Source organism: Metopolophium dirhodum, chromosome 6 (genome assembly GCF_019925205.1).
Source record: "Metopolophium dirhodum isolate CAU chromosome 6, ASM1992520v1, whole genome shotgun sequence".
NCBI classification, from domain to species: Eukaryota; Metazoa; Arthropoda; class Insecta; order Hemiptera; family Aphididae; genus Metopolophium; species Metopolophium dirhodum.
Window position 1 is genome coordinate 20,019,711 of NC_083565.1, and position 27,886 is coordinate 20,047,596.

General features: G+C 28.1%; 3 protein-coding genes across 5 annotated transcripts; 1 reads left to right on the forward strand and 2 right to left on the reverse strand.

Annotated features, from left to right (window-relative positions):
• Positions 1 to 145: 145 nt before the first annotated feature.
• Positions 146 to 1,196, reverse strand: LOC132947535 (uncharacterized). Its single transcript, XM_061017842.1, has 5 exons — positions 1,098 to 1,196; positions 858 to 1,022; positions 602 to 802; positions 301 to 528; positions 146 to 184 (listed from the first exon to the last, which is right to left on the reverse strand). Exons 1-5 carry the CDS (start codon positions 1,194 to 1,196, stop codon positions 146 to 148), a joined length of 732 nt encoding a protein of 243 aa, XP_060873825.1.
• LOC132946543 (uncharacterized) lies at positions 1,169 to 5,818 on the reverse strand. The gene is made up of 7 exons (XM_061016592.1): positions 5,445 to 5,818; positions 5,240 to 5,381; positions 4,159 to 4,350; positions 3,967 to 4,077; positions 3,792 to 3,882; positions 1,683 to 1,839; positions 1,169 to 1,618 (listed from the first exon to the last, which is right to left on the reverse strand). The coding sequence occupies exons 1-7, from the start codon at positions 5,631 to 5,633 to the stop codon at positions 1,442 to 1,444; spliced, it is 1,059 nt and encodes a 352-aa protein (XP_060872575.1). The 5' UTR covers positions 5,634 to 5,818; the 3' UTR covers positions 1,169 to 1,441.
• A 195-nt stretch (positions 5,819 to 6,013) lies between these two features.
• On the forward strand, positions 6,014 to 12,750 carry LOC132946542 (uncharacterized). Of its 3 annotated transcripts, none has more exons than XM_061016590.1 (7): positions 6,014 to 6,423; positions 8,786 to 8,899; positions 8,974 to 9,318; positions 9,377 to 9,588; positions 9,656 to 9,763; positions 9,823 to 9,993; positions 10,710 to 12,750. In XM_061016590.1, the coding sequence occupies exons 1-7, from the start codon at positions 6,317 to 6,319 to the stop codon at positions 11,138 to 11,140; spliced, it is 1,488 nt and encodes a 495-aa protein (XP_060872573.1). In that variant the 5' UTR covers positions 6,014 to 6,316; the 3' UTR covers positions 11,141 to 12,750. The 3 variants fall into 3 exon arrangements, with proteins under 3 accessions (XP_060872573.1, XP_060872574.1, XP_060872572.1); XM_061016589.1 differs by having other exon boundaries at positions 6,016 to 6,423; positions 9,653 to 9,763; positions 10,710 to 12,748; XM_061016591.1 differs by lacking the exon at positions 8,786 to 8,899 and having other exon boundaries at positions 9,653 to 9,763.
• Positions 12,751 to 27,886: the final 15,136 nt, after the last annotated feature.

Genomic DNA, 27,886 nt, shown 5'->3' on the forward strand with positions numbered 1-27,886 from the left:
GAACCACGACTTGTCATTTAAAATTTCATATTGTTCGTCAATGCCAATACTACAGTTTGATAAAAACTGGCGATTTAACTTTGGAGTTTTTTTGTTAGATATTTTCTATTTGGGTAGAAAAATAAATATAATTTTAGTAAGCAAATTAAAAATAATTTTCAATATCATCCATTTCAGTGTTATTCTAAAGCAGAATTCAGAATTATTTAGGTAGGTAAAAATAACTTTTTTTAGGTTTTGCAATTATAATAAAATATATTGATGTTAATTTAAATATTTAAATTTCTAATAGATACCTACTAAATAGTTATTTTGTATCAAATGGACCAAATCATAGCCACATATGAATCTATCCTCTTTTTTTATTTCTTTATTATTCTCTGATATTATGGACTTATAAATGAATTCAGTATCAAATATTTTTGAATCAAAAAATAAACTGCAAACATGTCTTGTGTATGGACATGAGTAATTATTATTAAGATATTTTTCGTTGTTGTCACGTATATTTATAATTGAATGAGGTGGCTAAAACAAGAATCAAATATTTAATAACTTACATTTTTTTTTATCTAAAAAAATATTAATAACTTGAACTAACTTGGGTAAGATCAATGAGGTGTTTGAATTGAAGCAATTTTATTTTGGTAGACACATTTGGTGAGTATGATGGAACTAAACGCGTTGTCAAATTATAACTTAGACGAATAATACGAGTCCCTATCCAAAAACCCACTTCTTGGAATTTATCAGGATATGTCATCACACCGGGTCCAAAACGCATGTTATCTTTGAACAGTCCCTGTAATTAATTTTGCAAAGGTTATTTATTCAAGTTGTCATAGTTTTGTTATTACCTCAAATATCAAACCATTGGAATAAATCATACGACCATAACCGTGTATCTGATTTACATAAAAATACCCTTCATATATTTGCTTTTCATTTTCTTGTATCCACATTATTAAACCTAGGCCATGATAACAACCTCTTACAATGGGACCTTTATAAATTTGAGTCAACTGAAGAAAAGTAAATTCTTATTAAATAAAATTACGAAAACATTTATAATAAAATAACATGATATTAAATCTTACTTTTTCATGTTTAATAACATCAACTGTGTCATTGTTAGTATCCCTTAACCCAAATGAATCAAATATAGGAGTAACAATAGATTTTTCTTTATTGTTCATTACAAAAGTTTTAGAGAAAACAAACAGGCAATTTATTATTATAAATAATAATAAAATAAATATGTACAAACAAAATTTAGTAGACTCTAGTTGCTATTGATATAAAATTAATATTAACAATAAGTATAAATCTTGGCTGATAAGTAATAACCTTAGTTGTTGAAGGCGGTAAAATCTTAAACGAAAAAAAATAAATTTAAATAATTAAAAATATAATTTTGTCCAAAAATTACAACAGAACAAGTCTATAATTCTTCTCTCCGTTTTTGTATTTTGTCTTCCAGTATTTTGTGTAACTTTTGCACATTTCTACTCTCTTTTTTAATTTTTTTTTCAATATTATCATGTTCATTTCCAGCTGCTAGATCCACATTAAAATGTCGAAGTTTTAATAACCGTCGCTCATACTCTTTTAATTCATCCTAAAAGTTTTTAATATGTATAAATTGTTCAACATGAAATTTAAAATAACTCATTATTTCTTACGTGCAGAAGTTCCAGTTCATCTTTACTAAAATTTGTTTCTTGAGCTTTAATCCAGATTTCTTGTACTTTAGGTTCCACAAACTCTTCACTATTTGGACCGGTTAGTGATAGTCGATGAAGACGATCGAAACTATCTTTTATATCACGTACTTGATTTCTAAATAATATAAATAGAAAAGAATAAAATATAAAGATACAAGTTTTAAACAGTAAGTCTTCATAATTATTATCTTTATCTTAATGGGGTTAACTAGAAAATAAAATAAGTATTTTATTTACATTGTGTATTTGTGAACAAAAAACTTATAAATAATCCTTATATATATAAAAGAACAGGCCTTTTTTATGTACCAATTTTGTGACGACGCTATTTAACTTTTTTCCAATTTTTTTTCACAAAGTTGTTCCAAATACCTTCGTGAGTGTCACCACGTCGCCCAATTTTCAAAATTTTGATTTTAAAGGGTTGTAATTGGCAAAAATAAATTCTTACGTGTAATTTGTATATCTATATTCATATAATAAATAACAATAGCAGTCGGCCGATAACGGGAAATACGGTACGGCACGGCGGTCCGAAGGTTTCCGTCTACCTGGACTCTGACCTTTTTTTTGTGTGTGTTATGAATTGTTCTGAGGCTATATAATAAACTATTTAATGAGTTGTATAGAAAACACTGACTAAAAATACTATTATTATTATTTTTGTTGTCTTTATAATTCAGCAACTACTACTTTTTTAGCACTTGATAGCATTAAGTAAAATACATTTTTTCTTCTTTAAAACACAACAATTTGTGTTGATTTAAGAATTTAATTTTGATAAAACAAAAACTACACACGGGCGAAGCCGGGTAATTCAGCTAGTAAGCTTATAAAGCTAAGTTAATGATATTCTGTCTTATATAAATTATAAATATGTAATTTTGTAACATATTTTTTTAATCAACAGTTAAATGGATGTTTAGATTTATATCACTATTACGGGAGAATAAGAATCTATATAACATAGGGTTTAACAATATTAACAAATACAAATCAAACCACGAACATTACAGAATGAGAATAAACATTTTCTAAAAATTATGGATTGAACTTTAACTATAAAAATTATCTCTTAACTTCCAAAATAACGACAATATTGATATTATAGAAAACCACACCCATAGACATACTCTAAAAATCTGTTCACCCAAACCGGTATGCAAAAACACACCAAAGTATTTGTACCATATCATTGATTTGGTTCATTATCCCTGTGTGAGATCATTTTTCACCGGTTTGGACCAACAAATGTCAAATAAATTGTCTCTTAGTGTAAACCAAAATGTTTGAAGCCTGATACAGTTAACCTACTATCTGTTAAACATTAAAAGGGTGGGTAATAGTTTTTTGTTATATATTATTGGCTTATGTTTAATATCAGGTATAACCATAGGCGTGCGCAGAGTTTCAAGTCAAGGGCAGCAAATATCTTTACCGGACCATTCTTTTTCTATACATAGTCTAGGGCAGTGGCATATCTACAGGAGGGTATGGAGGTCATATCACCCAGCCCCCCCCCCCCCCCCCACTCGGAGACCAAATTTTGTACATAATACAACATGTATATAATAATATGAATATAATATGTGTATACTGAATGTCTATTAAAAATTGAATATCCCCTCCTCCTTAAAAAGATCCTAGATACGTAATAAGTAGAATAGTAATAATGAAATTAATATTATTATGTACCTACTACATTGTTATGATAAGACACGGTAAACCTTAGTAATTTTAGTTTTCGATCAATTATATTAGATTATGCCTTACAAGTATGTAATGAATGTTAATAATAATAATATACTGTGGTCTGTGTCAAAGATAGGCCTATTTAAACACAACAAGTAAAAAAAGATTAGCTTCATAATTCAATACACTTTTTGGATAACTAACTTATTTTTTATTGTGTACTAAACGGCTTGGACAGTTTGGACAGTTGGACCTGTTCGGCAATTACAAATCTAATCAAACCATTCAAAGGCAGCCTGCTGCCACTGTGCACATGCCTATGGATAATGGATATAACACAATGCCTTTTTTATCTAAATACACATATTTATTTACTGTAAGTTTCTTTGTTTATGACTGAAATCTGTAAAATCTTGAGATTCATGTAATGAATTGAGATCATCTTTTAATCCTTTTTTTGAAATTGCTAAAAAGTAAAAAATATAAGTTTTAATGAAAATTAATTGTATAAACTCAATTAATAATTTTTGAGTTAATAAAATATATTTACCTATAGGTATATCATTTTGCATGTGCTCAATTTCATTTGTCAACGAATAAAATTCATCAATTTTTTTTTGGTGGCTTAAAAATTCATCTTTCAGTGCTATTAGCTCAATATCTAAATATAAATGTAGAAAAAAATGTTAAAAATGTTTAATTTTACAACTAGTTAAAAATTAGTAATTATTAGTTATATTACTTGTAAAACCAGATTGTTTAGCTTGGTCCCATAGTTGATTTAATCGTTTATCATGCAATAAATATTTATCAACAACTTTAGATGAATCTCCAGAATCACGATCTTGTGTTTCAAAATGTGTATGATTAATAATTTGAGGTTCATTCACAGTATCATCAAAATGATAGCTCAACTTGTATCTTTCCAATATGCCTTTAAAATAATGAATAGAAGTCAAATCAAAATATAATTTATACATATTTATAACCTTAATGATCAATAGAAAACATAAAATAAAATACCTACAAAAATTATATTAAAATTAGCTTCAAATGCATTGATATTTTAGTTCATAGGGTAGTTTGATCAATAAATATCGAACTTTAAAGGATATTTAACTACCAATACTAATTGGGACTGAGGGGGTGATTAAAAATATATAATGAACATGAATTTAAATGTTTTATTTATGTATTTATCAAGTTTTTCTAATATTTCAATTTTTGTTTTTAACACAATATTGTTTTCTTTTAGAACCCATTTTAATTTAAACGTGTACTCAACACTAAAAGTGGTAAGAATCAACTAAATTTAAGATTACATATCTACATTAAAGTGAGCTGTAGTAAATAATAACATAATTTTAAATAATATCATAATACAAACAGTAACACTGGAATCTATAAATATGTTTGTGCAAAAATTACATAGTGCGGATAAATTGACACTCCACTATACCTATATTGTTATTGAAGTACATATAATTTTTAATCGTCTAATACTTAATTATAATTTTTTTTGCTATCTTAATTAAATAATTATAGTATAATTATTTACAAATTTAATTTAATTCCTGATAGTTAAGAAAAAAATATTTTTTTGTAAATTTAATAGTGCCGAAACAATGTTAAAAATATTATTATTACTAACATAAATATTTTCATCAGCATATCTGTCGATCAGCCCTAAAATCATATTCAATAGATCCAAGTCCCTATCGAATAATATGAAAGCTCAAATAATCTTAAAATGTAAATTATTTTATAAGACCCATTCAAATTTAGTTTGTGAAAAGATACAACACAACAAACATGTCACTTACCTAAAAGTTTTTTTCGGACAATAGATTCCATTTCCCCATCTTTATCTAAGTTTTTGGTTTTGTACACCTTAAGTTCTCGCTCGTCTTCATCATGAATTCGCAGTTCTGAAAGCAATGATCTCAATTCTGGTTCTGAACATCTCTATAAATTAGAAACATATTATTTGGATTTTAAAATAAAATAATAGTCATTGTTAAGAGTTACCTGTTTAGCTTTGCTCCAAACTAAATTAAGTTTATTAATTTTAAATGGTTTATTAAGTTGTCGAACATTGAATTCTGGTTCATTGTTTAAAGACAGTTTTTTTTTCAACGTTTCGTTTTCGTCTGAACGCGAATATGCACTTACATAATAACATAGTAATAAAATAATTAAAACTGTTCTTTTTCCCATGTTTCTTGATATTATATTATACAAACAATAAAATTAAATGCAATAATTGATAAGTATCAAAGTTTGTAATATATTATATAACTATAATACCCAAAAATGTATCGCTTTAAAATAGTGTCAGATCTACCGTTTACTCGTTTACAGAACAATCAACTATCAACATCAAAATTGTGGCACAAAACATCAAATTTTAAATTATACATTATTATCGTTTATCATAAATCATATCATATTATTTTCATGGCCAAAGATAAGTGAATTGACTCACCAACTTGTGGATACCTATAGGAATTATACGAATTAGTAATTACACCTATTTGACGGAAAGTGGGGATTACCGTAATAAAAAAAAATTTTTGATAACACGGTTGATAAACATTAAACAATTTTTCAACATGAAATTTAATTTGGAAAGTATAACGAAATGCAATTACTTTATTTGTTATTGTTACCTGGTTTTTAAAGTTGTACATTCAAGTTACTATTGAATTCATGTTAATGTTATGTTATGATTATTGTGTAATTATGCGGTGTCAGTCATGCAAATGCTCAATCGCTGAGAAATATGTAAAACGTACCAAGATTACTTTCAAAATTGATCCAAAAACCGAATTTTAATGTTTAAATACGCTCAAGGTTAAGTTCTATTCGTGTAAAATGACATTTAATTATATTATAACAGCATGATGTTTGAGGATAGCTTAATATGGTTTGTGTCTGGTGGACTATTGTTTACTACCGTTATACTGATTGTTGCCTGTATATGCGGATGTCACAAATCGATACCAAAGTGAGTCATATTTTATAATATTATGTTTATTAAGTTTAATTTTACTATTATAAGCTGCATTTTATTTATATTAAAACTGTATAAGTAATATTTGTAACATATATATAATATAGCACTACTACTTATACAGGATGATTCAACAAGCAGCTCGCCTCCAACTTACCTATAATATTATATTTAATTAAGCATACTCAAGGACCACATTTTTAAATACTTAAATAAATGTATTCAATGTATTAAATAATTTTAAGGGACTTCCTTTTACTTTTACTCGTACCATAGGTTCGCCACCCCGGCTCATATGATCAATGTAGACATACATGTGTGATGAGGGCAAATGTCTTGTTATTAAAGAAGAGTACTTAAATGGGTATATGAATCAATTTTAGGAAATTAAGTTTATAGGACAAGAATAAATAAATAAGTCCAACAAATCAAAAACCTGGTATAAATGCTTGTCATATAGGCGATTAAAGTGAGCAGGTCATGTTAATAAAAAGGCCTGGTGGGAAACATAAATGGAAAGAAACATAGAGATTGCCCTAGACAGTGTTAGCCGAACAGAATCAAAGAAGATTTAATCAAATGTAAATAATAATGGAAGATAGTATGGATAGAGACAGATGGACAAAAGCATGAAACGCAGTGTAAGTCCTTAAAGGGCTGTAAAAGCTTGAGAAGAATAAGAATAATCTTTTAAAAATTTAAAATAATTGTCTGTGTATAAAGTTTTAGATATAACATCTATTTTTATATTTTTGTAATACTATTTTATAAACCATTGGTACAAATTGAAATTAAAACTGGCAGTTCAAATAGTATGATTACCACCCCTTCAAACCACTCTAAAATGGAATAAACTAATCATATACAAATAATTTGATAAAATTATAGCAGAAAGACTAGAAAGTATACTCTATTATTTTACCCACCCACCCAATTTTCAAGGTAGTTCAATAGAACTAACTGAAGTACATTATATTAATTAACAATGTATAGTAAAAAAGGTTTGTTGGTTGCGATTTAAAAAAAGGGGTTTGTATCAACATAGAGCTTTCCTTAAATGGTAAAAAAATCTAAGTAGGTATTTGAAAATATGGTCCTTAAGTAATAAGTATACCTACTTGAAAATAACAAAATCATAATTTGAATAATTCATTATTAATGGAAAAATCAAAAATGAAGGTGGAGCATGCTTGGTGAATTATTCTATATAAGTTTTGTGTACGTGCATGTAAAACTGTATTTGTAATACATATATTGTTTGTTTTTAATTATAAGTACACCAAAGTTTTGTAAAAGCATTTTAAAAGTTCTTAAAAATTGCCTGTTTAATAGTAGTTATATATTATGTGTAAGGTATTAATTTAAAATAAATATATTTTTAAAGATTTTCACATCTTAATTAAATACGTACATATCGGGTAATATATTTTTTACATAAAGTTGTACTTAATTGACAAAGTTAAAATATTATTGATAAATAATTAACTATATAAATGGAATTGACTCTCAAAAAAACCTATGTTTTTTTTAATTAGGTGGATATTGAAGTTTAAACAATATATTAAAATAACTAATGAAGAAAATAAATTTTAAACCCAAGAAATCAATTTTGTCAATATACCTATCAAAAAATTATAGAAAAATATTCACTACTATTGTTTTATATTTTTATAGTACCTCTAATTATTTTACAAATTTCGGATAGCTTAGCTTTTTATAATAATTTTTCTTAACAAGAAATGATTTTAAATTTACCACAGATTGGTGATCATTAATTATGGTTTCAATAATTAAACAAACAATTTTTAGATAAGTTATTATATTATGATATATTATAATAGAAAAAAAACTAATATCCAGCAAGAGAACACACACATTCTGCGCATCCCCACTGCCCCAACACCCTGCCATTGAGACACTCCCCAATATGGCAGAGGGTCGCATAGGGGTATAGGGATGTGCGGAAAAACCAATTTTTGATGAGCCGCAGCATGTTCTCTAGCTGGACAGAGTATAGGTAGGTTTTCCTAGATCTAATTACATTATATTTTTGTAAGTACGCATTGGTAAGTGTAACCTTTTAAGACTGTATTAATATCAGGTATGCGCACTTTGTAGTTTGTTTTAGAATTATTTTAAATATTTTATCTTGTGAAGAAGTTTTGTTCAAAAATTATAAAAAATAATGCTTGCATTTATGAAAATCAACATATAATTGTTGTTATTGTTTGCTAGCAACAATAAATCTGTTTAGTTCGTTAAAAGTTGAAACTCAAAAGAAATGCAATTATTATTTTTTTTTTTTTTGGAATGTAATTTTTTGTTTATTTTTGTTTGTTTGCTTGTATCACAAAAGAAATGAATTACTTGGTCTTGCTGGCATGGTAAAAATTACCAATCCTGATGTTGGACCAGAACCAGTGAACAGGAACTTATCAACTAGTCCATCCCCAACAAATAGTACCAAAAGGTTTTTATATTAAAAATTGTATTAATATTTTACAATTTCATTTGTACCTAATATTTTGATTTTGATTTCAACAGAAGTTCAGCTGGTGCAACTTTATCTTCAGCCACTAGAAGTCTTCCCGATTTACCTGTTGAAACCCCTAGAGGTTCAGATGCTGTTGCCACTGCTGTTTGGTATGGAGGTGATACAAACTCTGAACTGTATGCTACTGTTGAAGAAAATAAAAATGGCATCAAAGGGGACTCTTCAAAATATGTCAATAACACAATGTCTCCATCGAGTGGCACTACAGCATCCAAAAGTGAATGTGTCTATGCATGTGTGAATAAGGAAAATCCATATGACAAATTAAAACAGGAACATCCATATGCTAAAGTTGGTGTGCATAATGCAACTAATCAATATCCTGGTTCCCAAAGGTAATTAACTCCACATTATATTTAAAAAATATATATTATTTCAAAATGTATGTTATAGATCGGAGAAAGCCAGTTTAACTGAGTCAATAGAATTGGATGAAGTTGACAGGGCTCCCGATCAAGATATAGCAGCGGCTAGTGTGATTGCAGGTGATGAAGCTGCTAGTATTAACATTCCTTATATGACTCCACCGGTAGGACCTATAGAACATCCATTAAATGTGCAATTAAGACAGGGACATTACAGTGGCGATTCGCATGATTCTAGTAGTAAGAATACTATTAGAATAATTATTGTTTGAATGCTTTTTTTAAAATTATAACCAAATTTCAGAAGGATACACAAGTATCAGTGTTCGAGAACCATTATCAAGGATCATGTCCAGTGCTCGAAATGGCGGTATACCATCGGATCCTCATTATGCTTTTGTCTCAGATGATTCTGGTATAAAAATATATAAATATAAAAATATCCTATAATAAATATGTATATGATTTACACAGATGAAATGTATGCCGCTATTATTGACCCAAGCAATAATGTATATACTAGTGGAAGTGAAACATATGCTCAGATACCTAGTGCAAACAATATACCAGTTGCTTCAACAGGTCAGACATATAAAGCTTCTACATCACACATTAATGGACCTGAGCAAACACATTCCAGACAGGGTAATTCTTTTTATAACATTTTTTGTACAGATGAGAGGTGGGTCGAACTTAAAAATATATTCTCGAACCGAACCTTTTAATAGTATGTCGAACCGAACAATTCATTGTGACGTCAAACACGAATCGAACAGCAGTGCTAATAAGTAATAACACTAATAACATTGATAACTAATTGTGTAACGACTAACGAGTAAGGACCAATGTTATAGCTTATAAAGTTATTAACAATAATGATTTTTGAATAATAATAATCAATATTAACTTTTATTATTGTTCAGCAAACAAACTTTGATTATAAAAATAGTACAAAGCCAAAATAAATATGTAAGTCTATAAATAATTTAATGGCATAAGAAATAATCGATGCCCGCGTAGTATCATGGTTTTAGTTTTACATTTGTAATATTAAAATTAAAAATAACAATAATCAATAATGCAATTAGAATCAAAACTCCACATTTAAAATAATAAACTAGTAGAAAATATGGGTAATACACAATAGACGAAATAAAAATGTTTTATTAAACACCAGGAACATTTTTGGTTCCAAACGTTTGATGTGTTGGAGTTTGAATTAATTATAGAATTTCAAACTTATGTTCTAGTTCGGTTTGGTTCGGTTTTTTTAAAACTTGAACAGTTAGACCTACTTCTAGTACAGATCTATATATTGATGGTATACATAAAATGGAAATGTAAATCAATTTTATTTGTAGATTCTTCATCAAGTGCTGTGAGTTCTAATTCACCTAAGCCTGAAAAACGACAGGCTAATTCACCTCTACCAAAACCTCCAGAATACCTGGACGAGATGTATGCTAAAGTTATGAAGAAACGCAATGATTCACCTGAACAAACATCTCCTATTTTACCCCCCCTATACGATGAAGGTATTTATGATAGATTGGTTGAACCTAAAAAGACACAGGCGTCAGATGTTGATCCTAATTACGAAGAGTTACGACCCACTAGTCATGGTTACGCTCGGATAAAAAAAATTGACAAACCATCTGAACCAGACTATGCAAGCTTGACTAGGACAATGACTGTTGAATATGTTGAAAATGATCCAAATTATGAAAGTTTAAAAGTAGACTTGAATGAAATTAATCACAATTCGATTTATTCAGAAGTGAATAAAAGATAGCTTTTATACAAACACCTTTTTGTTTCATGAGTAAATCTAGTGTGAGTTCTTTACTTCTTTTCTACTTTTCTTTTGTTAATTTTGTACCTGACAAATAATGTGTTGTATATTTTGTTAAAATAACATTTATTTACCAAGTTAAGTACCATTATTTTTAAAATTTACATTAACATTTATCATTTTTTTAAACATGTGTGTTCATTATTGTCGATGGACATAAACAACAGCTCAAATTTTTTTAATTGACATATGGAAATCATGATTATCAAAAATGAAATGGTGTTATATTATAACCAAGTAACCCACCTAAAAACTATTTGATACATATATTTTTACTTCCATTATGGTCTTTAGGATAATATAAACTAATTTCTTTCCATTTTAATTTCTAGATAATAATTATACACTATACAGAATGATTTGTTTTGCTCTTGATTAATTGAATAATTATGTAATTGTAGCTTTTATTATTATTGTATTCAGTATATAATTAATATTATAGAACTATATTAGTGTATCTATAATCATTATTAATATAATTTATTGTTATGACTTAAAAAGCACAGAGACGTTTTTTAAACTTTGCTATAATATCAAATTAGGTTATTCAACCACAGACTGAAGTATTATTATGATTATGGTTATTTTTTTCTTTTAAATATTTTTACACATGATCTACTTAATAAAGTATATGTAAATATACTTTTAATATAGTACTATATTATACGAAATACATTTTTTTTTAAATTTTAAGCCAAGATTTTACATGTTAAAACTTGATATATTAAAATTTCATCAAGGAAATAAATATGTATCAATATTAGTTCATCAATTTATTTTTTTTTTTTAAACGAGCACACTATTTGTTACTTTATAAGACAGTGATTTATATTTTTATAATATATACAGCTCCTACCAAACATCTTGGTAGAAAATGTAAGCGCGGCGCCGTCCTTTTTACAATTGTGATCCCAAACTGTTGCAACTCTGTCCCTACCTCTGTATTGTACTGTACTTACAGACCAGGAACCACTTGGGTACTCACGGTACAGATGAGAGTTGACAGGGTCAAATGCTTTTTTTGTTTGGAACACACTTGTATGATATTAAACACAAAATCATTAATTTTGTTATTATTATTTTATAAAATTAGTATTTCATTTATGTATAGTAAGTTAAGAGTATTAAATACTGTTTAATATATTTTGAAAACTTTTTTTATATTTTATGTATGTCAGTTGAATTAATTGTTTTTTTTTATTATTATTATTATTGTTCTACACTTATGTATTACATTAAGATTTACTTTAATTTCTTACTTATTACTGTAAACTGTTATATTGTTGATAAAAAAAGTATAAATATTAATTATGCTTAAGTATTAGTTTGTATATTGTGATTGTTCTGCTTGTAATTAATTTTGCATCAAATTATATTTTAAATAGAAGCGTAATATAATATATTTATATATATAAATATTTTTTTTATGTAATTTTTAACATATTAATTATAATTTAAATTACATACAATATATTTGTATAATAAAACAAATTGATTTATTGCAATACCAATATGTAATAGTTAAAATTAATTGTGAATTTCTTATCTATTTTTATAAACCTTAATTATAATATTGTGACTAGTTTAAAAAATGAAGAATTGTATTATAATATTTTAAAATGTAAAAAAAAAATAATAAAAGGTAACTTAATAGAATTAAAACAAACTATTCTTTTGCTTTTAATCATAGAAATCCTGGAGTATTCAATATAATGTTGATTTAAGTACCTTATTTATTCGTCATTAGAATTTCCATTTGACTAGTTGGCACTTTTATGTAAATTATACTTTTGGTCTTGGGTTATTGGACATTTATACAAAATCATCCTGATCTTCCCATTTTCTTCTTTCGCGGACTTCTTTGGCACGTTTATGATCTAACCAGTTAATAATACAAGACGCTGTTACCCATATCAAACCAGTAACCAAAATCACTGTGCCTACAATGTTATCCTTTGAGAATCTCAACATCTTGTTAATATTGATTTCTTCAATGATATCCCAAAAACGTTCTGCAACATCTTGAATAGTTTTCTCACATGCACCCTATTACAGACCAACATAACCAATAATTTTTTTTTTTTACAAAAATATAAAATAAACATCATAAATTTATAACAGTACTTTGTTACAAAATCCTTGAATGTACAGGGGGACATTGTTCGCAAGGGGGGGGGGGACCTTAAAAATAACTGAACCAAAGAATCTTGTACTCATGACTACCGTAAAAAGGGGTGACTTTGGACACCATGTTTTTTTAGTTATCATATAATTTTAGAATACACGTTTATAAAAGTTGAAAACTGATACTCCGCGTTAATCTACTATAACCTCCACAGTCCATAGAAAATAATATTTATTGATGACATAATGGTGTCATACTATATGTTATGGAGGTAAATACAAAATATTATATTTTTTTATTTTTAAATTACAGAACTACATTGACTACTGTAGCACAACAAAAAATAGAAATATTTGGTTACTGTTTTCAGTAACCTATACTCGTTAACTTGTCTGTGTTAATTGGTATATGTGCAAATTGTTAAGTTACTTAATATCACACAGTCACACTGTAGTGTTAAATTGTCTTAATTATTACCAAACGTGGGGTGACTTCGGAAACATAATTATTATGAACTATGCCCAGATCATATGTCAACAATGTAGGATGTCATCCGTGTATAAGAATTATAATGATATTTAAAATGTCGTTGATGGTGTTAGTTATGAAAAAATGACAACACAATAAGTAAAAACAGAAAATTAAAAAATAAATTTGAAGTTGACATGTTCATAAAAAAGTAAAGAATTATTTTTTTAGAATATTAAATAAATAATGTTGTATTTGCGATAAATATTTGGGGGTTTTTTATTTCAATTTATTTTTTTGAAAATATCTATATTGCCCGAAGTCAACTATTGTAATTATAACATCGGTTTTTAATGAAATCTAATAGCCAATAGGTACGTGTTCGAAGTCACCCCATTTTACGGGTCAGTCCGGATAAAATTCAACTTTTAAAAAAAGTGTGAACTTTAATGACCTTAATGATTATTCTTCTGCTATATGAACTTCTATTTACTCATTATAACGGTATTTATTTACTAGTTAGGTATATATGTAAAAGTTAAATGTAGGTAAAAAGAATATTCTGATTTTACGTCTAAAATATTCGTTATTTGTAAATACTATTTTAACTAACCTATGTGGTATATAATATTATCTACAAGTTACAACCGTGAAATAACGTAAATATATAAATAAAGTACCTAGTTGATAGATACACTGTGATAAAAAAAATAGTCCACTACACGGTCTTATAGAAGACGCGAGATGCTGTTCAGTGCCGCAACAATTGGGGGTGCAAGGGGTGCAAAGAACCCCCGGGCCCCCGTTAAATCATAACAATGGACCCCAGGGCCAGTGGCCGAACTATTTGGAACTTTTTATTATTTTAATGTGTTTTACAAAGTGGTATCTTACTATCTTATTATTTTATCAAAAAATATAAACTAATGAATTTGGGCCCCCACACGAGTTTTCTCAGTGGGGCCCAGTATTTCATATATATATGAAAATGAAAAAAAAAAATGAATACATTAGAATCATAATTATTATTATTTAATATTTATTATAATATAAAACAAAGTCCTAACTATAATTATAACAAAATAATAAAAATAATAATTTCGAATGGCCGGGGGCTAAATTATACCTCCAATGTCATATTCTCGAATTTCCTAATTTTTCTATGTTGTGACGGCTGATGATTTATTACATTTAAATTGGGACAAGAAAAAAAATAAATGGTTTTAAGGGCCGCATACTACTTTGCTCCTCAGTCCTCACCTATCTGTGTACAATCAATACAATGTGCAATGTGTTCAATGCTCTTCACCTACCTGTAAGCACTGTATATTATATTAACTACATAATATAACGTATAAATAGCTAAAAACAACAAGCAATATGTATTTAATGACCTATTGGTACATGACCATAGTCGCAACTATTCTTAAAAATTCTGGGGGGCTACAGCACACCTAACAAAACTATTAATTTAAAATAACCTATAAACGCCTTATATCTAAATAAATAAGGAATATTTTTTGGAGGGGTCTGAATCGTAGTTGGGGGGTGGGGGCTATAGCCCCCCTCTCCCCTCCCCTGTAGTTTTGCATCTATACATGGGCCCTATATATTTGGTCGCACACCCACCAATATGTACCAAGTATTGCGGCACTGGTCCCAATTATTAGAAGCTAATAATATAGGTACTTAATATTTATTGTAATATAATATAATATTAAACTCATTATACTCAGTTATTACGATTAAGTAGAAATAATATTTTTCAAATAATATTACAGTGTCTTTGTCGAACAGTCAGCTGTACGAAGTTTCCGCTGTGCCACAAGGCGGGTCGACGTCGGTCGCTGAACATGGGAAGTCCTCAAGTCCGCCCAGCATCGTATTGATGAATCAACCATACATCTTACATCTTACATCTAACATCTTACATCTTACATCGATCATTGCAATCTTATAATTATTCACCTGAATGCATGTAATCCTGAATGTACAGTTAATTTATTATTACCCATCTACAAAGTCAACACTGTATTAATAAAAGTATTTATTGTTAAAATAAAATTGAGTTCTATATTATTTGTAGGTACTTAAAAATCATTTGGGTATAAAGGAAACATATTTTAATCATACAAAATTAGATAAACTAAAAGACAAAAATAATAAGTAAATACGTCGTGTTAAAAATAGTTTTTAATTAATATAGGTAGGACAGGTACCTATTATGTAGGTAGGTACTTATCCAAACCTCGTTTATCAGGAATTAAATAAAAAGGGAGGTCAATTGAAAAAAGGTGGGTAAGTGGATGTCGCTCTGCTGTACAGTAGGTTACAAGTGGGTCACTGTAATGGATGGTGTTAATTTTGAATTCAATGATATAATACCATTGTATAAGAAAAACGATTCTGAGCGAAAACGGTCCGTCAGCCTATGATATTACCAAGTATATTTGATGATATTATAGTGAATAAAGTAATTTATATATAACCTATTTACGTGGAACCTTGTTTTGAATTTTTAATCCTTAGCCATAAAAGTTAAACATTTTATACATTTTTAACTACAAAATAATTAATAAATTATAAAATTGATAAATGTTGTCAACATTTGAACTTTAAATGCTTATAGAAAAAAATTGTGTCTATGTATTTTTAATATTTTTCAACTTCTATTAGAACGATATATCAGCAGCCTTATATTAAATTTTCACGCTTTTTTTACCCAACAAATAAAATTTTATTGATATTTATAGAAAAAAAAACTAAAATAATTGAAAACTGACTATGTCCGTAAACAGCTCAAAAAGAATCAAATTATTTTCAAAATTTTATCATGTATAGAAAATGCTAATATAAACATTCAGTGAAATTTTCAAGTATCTACAGTCATACGTTTTTTAATTACAACAAAATAAGAAAATCGTTACATGAGAAATCGAGTGAATATCATATGTTGTAAAAATATGAATTTCAAACGTTCATAAAAATTTAATTTGACTTTCTTGTAGACATTTTTTTTTTGATATAGGTAGGTAAACTTATGGATGATCTTGTATTACAATTTTGAATCTTAGATTGAAAAAGAAAAATTTTTATGAATTCTCAACTCAAAATAATTTGATAATTTTCGTGATTTTTCCGTATTTTGTCAATATTTGAACTTTAAATGCTTATAAATAAAAACCGTGACTAAGGATTTTTAATTTTTTTCATCTGCCTTTGAAACAATAACCTAGGAACCTTCTATTAAATTTTCAAGCTTTTTTAACCAACAAATAACATTTTATTGATATTTATAGAAAAAAAAACTAAAATAACTGAAAATGTCCGTAAACAGCTCAAAATAAGTCAAAATATTTGGAAAATGTTATGATGTATAGAAAATGCTAATATAAGCATTCAGTCATTTGTTTTAGAGTTGCACCAAAAACCAAAATCAATTTTCTCGAAAACGGACTTTGCGTAAAAAATTCCCGTTTTTCCTTTGTTTTTCACGTCGCTTTTGAAAACTACTGGGAAAATTTTACTTTTGACCCCCCATAGTACCAACTAGATTCACTTTCCTATCTGAAAAGTTACTGTTAAAGAAAATTCAAGCACTTTTACTGTCCTAAAAGGTGATGACAGACACAAAAAAAAAATAAAAAAAACACACATCATTGTAAAATCAATACATTCATCGCTTACCTCAGAATCTAAAAAAAAAAATTGGAATTGACTCTGCTGAACAGTAGGTTACAAGTGGGTGACTGTTATGGATAGTGTTAAATTTGACTTCAATGATATAATATCATAGTATACGAAAAACGATTTTAAGTAGAGACGATTTGTCAGCCTAGGATATTGTGTACTATATTTATATTGATATTATTAAATATCATTAATACCGTAGCCGTTTAAGTTGAATTATTATTATTTGTTTATTATCGTATTTGTATATGATAATATATTTTAGACGTTTCAATTACCCACGAATAATATTTTTAAAATAGGCATATGTATATATTACAAGTAACAACGAATTAAGAACGATATTGCAAAAAATAATTGCCGGAAATCATTAGTTTTTAACTGAAAACGTCAGGGAAGTCTGAACTTGGCGGTCAGTCTTATTTTTAAGTTGTATGTATTATAACTAATTGAAATTTTTGGTATTTTCATATGTACCCGGTGTACCACACTGCGCTTGCTCGAACAATTAAAATCAAAAACATCCGTCGACTTGTTATGTAAAACCACCATGGGTGGGTGTCAGAATTATTTTTGCATCATCAATTTTAAAACGTTGATTTACCTAGATTAAAAAAAAAAATTAATTTGTAATACTTAAGCTCGGTAAACTTTAAGCATTGTACGTGTGCGTAAAACACCGAAAATCGTGAACTTCGTAAGGCTATACCATAAAAACCAATGATTTGCAGGTAGTCGAGTTTTGGACAAGTACCTACATAGGTAACTTATAATAATTCATATTGTAAATTAATTAGGTACCAAAAATATATAACTTCTCAAACACTTTGTCTATTGGCACTGAATGTATTAGAATGTCTATAAACTTGCGGACCAGTTTGTATAGTTAAATTTGGCATGCGAACTATAATTGAAATAGAAAACCAGAATAGGTGCACTGCAGATCACAAAGATTTCTGTAAAAGAACATACGATTTATAAATTATTTATAATAAATAATATACCGTATAGGTATACTGAGTACTTATATAATAATATATAAGTTCTTTGGATTTATCATAATAAATAATATATTTTATAATATCTATGGCATAATATATTTTATAATATCTATGGCAGTCGTCAATTGTCGAAATTCGTTGGCGACGGTTAACAATTCTAATAGTTTCAGAAATACTATTGTATTATAAATATAATATATTGTATATTTTGATTTCAGTGAACAAAAAAATAATAGGCTACAAATATAAACGGACAGTTCGTTAAACCGGATAAGTTGTAACACAAACTCGCAAATTTCGTTTGATCAGGTTATTTTCATAAAATATTTCGATACTTTCAAGTTTCAGTTCATCGGAGTGAGGTGATTAGATGAAGATGGATGAAGATAGCTGTTTCTTCGGCGATGGCGGCACTCTAGCTACGTTTCACCGGAAGAGTAGATGTTTACGAGTAAGTTTGTTTTCATATTATTACCTACTATTTTACATTAATTACTTTTTAGACTTAAATTAAATATTCATTGCCACGGACAATCTGTTAACCAGGTGACGTAGAAGCATTTATAAGTTTAATCCCAATAGCGCAATGTATAAAATACGCGAGACCGTCTTCGTTTCACCACGCCAAGTTTAATACGCACCTTTTTGCATGTTATACTATACGCCGGGTATCACCTTAGGTTTGCGCGAAGTATTTAAAACAATATAATGTTATTAATCTTTATATTTTATATTTTTATATACATAAATACATTGTACACCTCATATATTTTATTAGCATACTTACACCTTTTTTAGTGTAGTTTATACCCTAGATGGCTATAGATAGGTATTAAATGTCTTGCAATTATATATTTTACTATAATTATTAATTTCATTATAATATAATATAACAATACACTCTAAATTAAATTAGTTGTTATCAAGACAGACAGTCTTAAAACAAACTCTTTTCTGGACGTTTTCAAAACGTATTATGCTTAAAAAAAATTGCACAGTTGTCGTAGCAGTCAGTTGCTAGTTCAACCCGTGTGACATAAAATAGGAATTATTCTTGTTTTTTTAAATAGTTTTTTCGAAAAATATATGTAACATGTATAGCTCATACAATTATGAATTTATAGTTAATAGAAATGCGGATGTTTATACTTCACAGATATTTTTTTAGTTAATAATCGTGTAAATAATTTGATTAAACAATACGGTACTTACCTACTCATCAGTAGTATCAATTTTATTATATTACGTGTAAAATCACCAACACGAGGTGCAGACTGCGTTTAAAAAATTAAAAACATAAAATAAAATATAAAATAATGTTGTAGTAGAAGCTGGAAACTGTAGTTTATTTTAATTTATAATCCAATTAATATAACCGAGAATGTAACTATTAAATTCATCATTGAATGATTATTCAGAGATCACTTTGGGATAAATGTAAATGTAAATTAAAAATAATTAAAAAACATTTTGTGAAAGGAACAAGATTACTGCTACTGCTAATATTTAAGTCTTAATTATTAACAAATAAATACAAATAATAGATTTTTTAATAGCTTTTTACTATTAACATTCAGTGTAAATATAGTTTCTGATCGACTTACCAATATGTAATAAACCTATATGTAATAAAATAATTATTCATATCAAATAATCCTAACAATTTAATGCAAGGATTCTCATAAATTGATCTTACAGCAGCCTTATAACACCAAAAATACATTTGTACATTATTTACAAAATTTTAGTTCCCTATTAAGGTGTAGGTATTAATACAAACAATAAATTGCTATTCGAAAACACAATTTCGTATACCTATTATTATTTACTAAATACCTACAATTAAATTAAACTAAAAATAAACATATGATTACATACTGAGTGCCTATAATATAATATTATATATGAAAATTGAATCTTTATTACGAATACTTATCGTTTACACAGACCACAAGAAAAAATAATTAAAAATATTTAAAAAAAAAAACACACATCATTGTAAAAATATAGTTGGTATTAAAGTATTTGATGAATTTACTGTATACGTTTATGGCTTTATGTTAACTCTAAAATCCAGTAATCACATTTTTATTTAATAATTCATAAAATACAATATGCTCTTATAAAAATATTCTTGTGCTTCTGATATCTATTCACCACCTCAATCAATAATTAAATTGATAAACGAAAATAATAATTTAAATAATACCTATATCATATTATTATAATTCAAATCCAAAATTATAAACTATTTTGGTTTATTGTCTTATCAAATTTCAATGAACAAATTGGTCCTTAACACAGAACTCTTTGATATAAAAAGTTACATTATAATTATATCCGTGGATTCATCATATTGACGTACCTAGTATAATATCTATCATTTATTTATTTAATCTATGGCAAATCTCAAATTCGTTGCAGAAGACACATCAGTCGATTAAAAATTCTAAAATTTCAATAAGCAAAGAAGATATGAGCAAAAAACTTACTGCGTTTCGTATAATTTTATTTTTCATAAATCACAATATTCTAAGTTCTGGCTGTATTCTGGAGCGTTTCCTCATGGGCGTCGCAGTTCACACACGTCACGGATTCCGCCGAAGGAGTCGATAATTAAAGTAAGTTTGTTTTTATATTCTTTTGGGGCTTAAATTTACATTTACGACTTAAAACAAATATCTAATGTCACGAAAAATGTGCTATCCAAGTGTTGTAGGCGCATATTTTAGTTCCGGACTAGAAATGTATAAAATACGCGAGATATAAACGCCGTCGTCGTTTTTCCAGTCCCTGTTTGTAGAATAATTATAATTAATAGGTGCATACCTATACAGGGTACTTAAAATAAATATATAAATATTTTGGTTTAATTTATAGAAATATATGTTATGACTTAACTGATAATAGTCATAAGATACAATTTTAATTAATAACTGGTAATTTTTTTTCCAAATACAACGTTATAAGTTATAGGTAACTATTAATTTAGTGTCACATACTTAACTTCTATTGTTCACCTAATATCTATATTCTATATCATAGAGATTAGGGATGTATAACCATGTACACATAATAGTATATTCACAGAATGGTCAACTGCCTATCCTGACGTGTGCGCACTTATGAATAATATACCTACTCATATACTCGTATAGGTATATAAATAGTGTAATACTACATACACGAATGTGTTACCTATTATGTCCCTAAAAGTTCAACAGTTATTATTATATTTATTTATTTTTTAAACATAGGTAGGTACATTACAAGACTCTAATTAAAATCACATTTTTTTTTTATTTTTTTGAACACAATGTTTTAAAAATTATTAATTAATATATAATTTATTGGTATAGTACTAGATAAATTAATGAAATAAAACAAACACAACTCTATAATTATTAGTAATAATAATATATCCACGTATAAATTATTAAAATACAAAACGAACAAACGAAAAACGATTCTGAGCAAAGATATCGTTGACTAATAAATAATGAGATTAAAGTAATTTATTTTTTCGGTAGAAAATCGGTATAAATATGAATTATAAATATTTTTTTTATTTTCATACCATGACGCGTGTGTGAAAAATTGTTTATATTAAGTGTTCAAGATGTTAGATTTCGGTTCGGCTGATTGTCCACCCCCTCACTCTTCCGCATCAATGCATCAGAAATTATTATTTATAATATTTAAATATAAACTGAATTTTCTGAATTTTCTAGAACATTGCTTTCGAAACAAACAATTCGTTTCATATAATATTATCAACGAATTGAAAAATGAAATTAGAACATTTATATGGGATAAAGTCAATTTTATAAAAACTTATTAGAAAAAAATTAAATACAATTAAATAAAAGTAATTTTTTTTCTTATATTTCTATTTTTTACGTACCCATTATGTTCGATACTATAACTTCAGTCTTCAGTTATAGAAAACAACACTTGCCAATATGGAATTACTGTCGAATTTTTTTATTTTAAAATATTAAATAGCATCTGATCGACTGATGTGCTATAATGAAACTCAAAATATAACGAATACACTACCTATACATTTATCTAAATTCTATTTTATATTCGTTTAAATTGGACTTTTATTAAGCTTTGTAATATAAGTGCATTAAATCGTATTTTTAATGCATTTAAATCCACGTCCTATTTATAATTTAACGTTATTTTGTATATACCAATCGATTAGTGTACTAATGTATTAAAAATATAATATTATTGATGGGTTAATAGGTTGATAACTATTATGTAGGTAGGTACAGTTTTGTACGTTCAATGTATCGTTCTTAATTCATAAAGTAGCTAAATGAGTCAAATGATTTTGTCAAGGGGTGGGGGGGAGGATATGGCTGATTTTTAACATGCACTATTTCAAGGGCTCTTAACCTAAGGGGCGCACCACTCTAAGGTGGAGTGACACAATTTTGTAAGGAGGGGGGGGACGTGAAAATGTTTAAAAAAAAACACGAATTTATTTAGTTATTTTGTTATTTAGGTGATACATATTAATTAATAGGTATTTCTTAAATTTTTTTTATTATTTTATTTGAAACATTATTTTTAAATATTGGGATCAATAAAACTATTTTTATATAATTACTATTTTATATCAATTAGAATTTGTTTATAAACCAAGTAAAAAAACCGTTATCTATATTATAAATTTGAATTCAATTTACCGCATTTGCGTCTAGTAGAAACAAATAAATGTTTTTTTGAAGATAATGTAAAAATATCCATCATCCATCGGTTAGGACCATATATATATTTTCTATGATTAGGACGGTGAGGTTATAATTATAAATAATCTATGGCAAATGACAATCGTCTGAGACGAACAGCGATTCCAATACGTACTCACATATTATTTCGTTCCATTCTGGTTATTAAGCTAGGTGCCTATTTTTATAAATGTCATTAATCTCAATACTTCCAGACTGAACTTTTGGATCGGAGATATGAAGACGCGCGCTGCATTTTCCTTGACGAAGACGCACAGCTCTGACACTACACAATATTATACACTCAAAGGGACCGCGTTTCGCCGGAAGAATAAATAATTACGTAAGTTTTGTCCTACTACTCTGTTGACGCGGTAGACCTAATGTAAATATTTATTGTCAGACAAACTTATATACCCGCTAGACGTAGAGTAGTTTTTAAAATCCAGTTATTATAGGTGTACAAAAATTAGGATATTATGAAAAATACCTTAAATTATAATACTTTGCCTACAACTGTTAATTTATTGTTATAGTAGAATAATTTTTAAAATTTTAAATCAATGATTAGGTAATGCTTTTATAAGTAGGAAGGTAGGTTTTTATACCTACCTAACAAAATAAGAAATTACATAATGATTAATGTTATTTAATATGATTTGTAAGTACATAGCAGATTATACCTATCACTTGGTGACGATTATTTTTGTTTTATACGTTCTTCGTAATTCAGTTCCGTCACGATAGTTTTAGTTTTCGTTAAATGTGAACGTACGTTTTATTTTGGGGGTTTTACGGGATATACCTATAGGAAATGTTCTTCAAATTTTCACATTTCACTATTTGATATTGTGATATTATTAATTGTACCTAGGTTAAGTTTCTGTTATAGAATCGATCGATATGTTACCTAGGTATACATCACATTCTTTAATTTAAATTCTGGTAGTCGAGTATTGGACAAGTACCTACGTAACTTATAATTCGTATCGTAATTTAATTACTAAAGAAATATTATAATTTCCCCAACAGTGTCTAGGGCCACCGGCAGCAGAATGCATTATAGAATGTCTTGTGGTCTAGTATATGGTTAAAATTGGCATGCGACCAACAACTGGGGGTTTGTTCTGGAAAATTTAAATGATCTAATAAGGTTCATCTCATTATTTGAATTAAATTAATTTTTAAGCGATTGTTGTGTTAATCAATTTTTTATTTATTTCATTCAACACACTCGTCTCAGTTTTCTAGTACCTCTAGATTTCTCACAAAATTCATATTGATCATCTCACAGCTTTCATATTCAAAACCAAAAAAATATGTATTTTTATCTTATTTCAATCTTTTTCATCGAACACCATTATATATTACAGATCATAAAGATACTAGTATTGTATACTAGATAAGTTTCAATTAGAGAGAGATGGAGATGGAGCGAGATGTAGACGGATGAAGATAGCTGTTTCTTCGACGACAGCGTGTGCTGCAGTACAGCTAGGTTTCACTGGAAGAGTCGATGTTTATGCGTAAGTTTGTTTTTATATTATTTTGGTCTTACATTTCCTTTTTAGACTTGAATTAAATATTTATTGTCGCGGAAAATCTGTTAACTAAGTAACGTAGAAGCATACACGTTTACTACTGCCTACCAAAGACGCAATGTATAATAATAATAAATTATACGCCAGTCCGAACAATCCAAACGCTGTCTTACTCGTAGTCGAGTTCTAGTTGATAACTGACTAGTGAATAAATGTAATTTTTGTTAGGTATAAAAGTAAAACTAATAAATCCTTGAATACAACATTTAAAAATACAAACTCTGTGTAATAAAAATTAATATTAGGTATTTATTGGTAGGTTTATATAATATCTGTAGACTGTAACGCATAGATCATTAGAATATTGTAGAACATTTTACTGCATAAGATGCGTGTTATTTCAGAAATGGTATTCGTCAGTGAACATTTTCAAACTGGGAATAATATATCATAAGCAGATTGAAATGTGTGAACGTTTCAGTGTTTCGAAGACTAAGTTTCGTAGCAGATTTTGATTCCGTCACGGGGTATGTATTTTCTTATTTCTCAGTAGGTTTTTTTTTATTATAGTTAATTGATCAGGGGATGTATTGCCTGAAAATTTTCAATATTTGTATTATAACTATACTGGTATAACACTATTCGGGCTATCAATAAAGTCGTGTTCAAAATTAGAAAATTGGTGAGGTATGATATTTTTTTAAGCAATTCTTTCGAGTAGGGAATTCGCTCAATGATATTTAAATATTTTCACTGGTAATCAAGTACGATGACTTGTAGGTAACTAGAGACTGAGTGAATAGGAATTAGGAAGTGTGTGATATGGCGAAGATAAGGAAATGTGTCAACAGGATTTCAGAATGTTTGGTGTATGAAAGGGAAAGATGAAAAAGAAATGTAAGGTTAGGGTAGGTAAGTGGAGTGAGAGTAGCAGTTATGAGAATAATAAATAAGGTGTTAAGGTACAAAAGAGGATAGAATAAGAAATTAATTAATTAAGGGTAGTGTAGGGTAGTGTACATATTGTAGTGAAAACAAGAGAGAATATGTTTAGGTGGTTCGGTCACTGTATGATAAGAGATAGTGAGAGTGGCTATAGAAGTTAATTTAGGGGAGAAATGATGGACGAGAAGACTGAAGAAGAGATGGATAGACAGAATACCATTCATATGAAGGTGTGGAATGAGAGTGGCTGAACCTGTATATAGCTGTGAGAGACGGGGGAAGAAAAAGTGTAAAGGTAGAATAGTTATGTTAACAATGCCGAATACGTAGGAAAAGATCTTTAATTGCAAAAGCCCTATTGACTCTTTGGCTTAAACTAACCATAGGTTTACCTAACTAACCTTCTTATGACTCATTAGGACACTTTGAATAAAAAGATCCTGAGTTGCAAGTTGCCGAACTTAAGTGTTTGATTATCAAGTTGATGCTTTGATTGTTGACACCTTATTCCATGATATGGATGAAGCTCATAGATAATAAAGATATGGATAGTCCACGCCTATGTTAAATACATTTGAGGCCGCGTTCTCGGAGGGGAACGCAATTGAGGCTCTTTTATATTGATATTCGATACTCGATATAAGTATACTTTATTTGGCCTCAATTTATTGTTCCCCTCGAAGACCGCTGATAAGACCATTATGTCCCATCCATATCTATGATGGAGCCATACCCAGCTCACTCGTGTAAACTTGTTGCCGGTTGGGATGTCAGCGCACTATTTGTTTTCCATCTTTGACCCACCCGTAGCATACCAAATGTACAATTAAGAAAACACTAAAATGATTGGGTCAGAGAGAGAAATAAATAGTGCGCTAAAAATCTAACATCCTCTTAGTGTTATCAAGTTGAAGAAGCAGTTGATTGTTGACAATTTGACATTTAACATTAACTGTGGTAGGTATTATGATTGGAAACCCAGGACCGGATTTAGGAATGTGGGGGCCCTGGGCCCACCTTAGAAGTATATATTATTTTTCGATAACATATATTTAATATTTTAATATACTATTATAACTTTATAAGTGAATTTATTTTAATCATAGGTATATTAACATTTACCGAAAAACAATATTTAATTAGAAATAAAATTATGGTTTAAAAATATTTATATTATAATGCTAAAATAATAATAACAAAAAAAATGTAATACAATAAAAGTTGGTAGTAAATTATGTTCATTAAATATTTATATCGTATATATACCTACATATTACATAGTCTATAATAATAATATTAATATAATACTAAATAGTATATAATTAATAATAATTTTTATTATATTGCAACTTGCGAGATTTCGTCGCTGCAAATTTTTCAACTACTTGAGAAAAATCCAATGCTCTAAGTATGTTACTTTCTTTACTTAATAGTGCAAGGGTTGATAGTCGACTTTGTGTCATCGAAGTTCGTAGTCGGTTTTTTATCAACTTCATTTTTGAAAACGATCGTTCCCCACTGCAGTTGGACACCATCAAAACCAAATATATACGCAGCACTACTTCTATATTAGCCATTAGGAAATGTACATTGTAAATTATTTTCCACAATAATCCTGTATAAAAATATTTCCCATTGCTCATTATCTTTACGCGTTTCTACATATATTTTGACAAATGAACTGAACTGTATGAATTCATTACCAAGTGAAGATTCTAAATCATTGGAGTAAATGCTAACAAGATAATTTGCAGCAGATTGTAGCTCAGAAGTTTCTAATTTTTCAAATGTATTTAAAAAACCAAAACGTTGACAAATTGTTTCGTAAGCAGCTATTCTTTCGGTTAATGATACTGTCAATTGATCAATTACTGATATGAAGCTTTCTGATCTCAATTTTTATCTTGGTGATAACTGAGTTGAGGCTGTTTGATTATAATTTAATGAACTGAGTCTAACATTTTTTTTCCGATTTTGAATTGGCGCATAATCTTTTAATCCTGACATGTCTTTTGCCTATTCTTCGTATTCTTCATATTTATTTCGTATTTCTCGAACAAATGATAAAAGAGAATTAAGAGCATTTACAGCAGTTTGAAGAACTTTGTATATAATTTAAACTACAATCAATTTGATTTTAAGGGGGCTGGATCGTCATTCATTTTTAGTCGAAA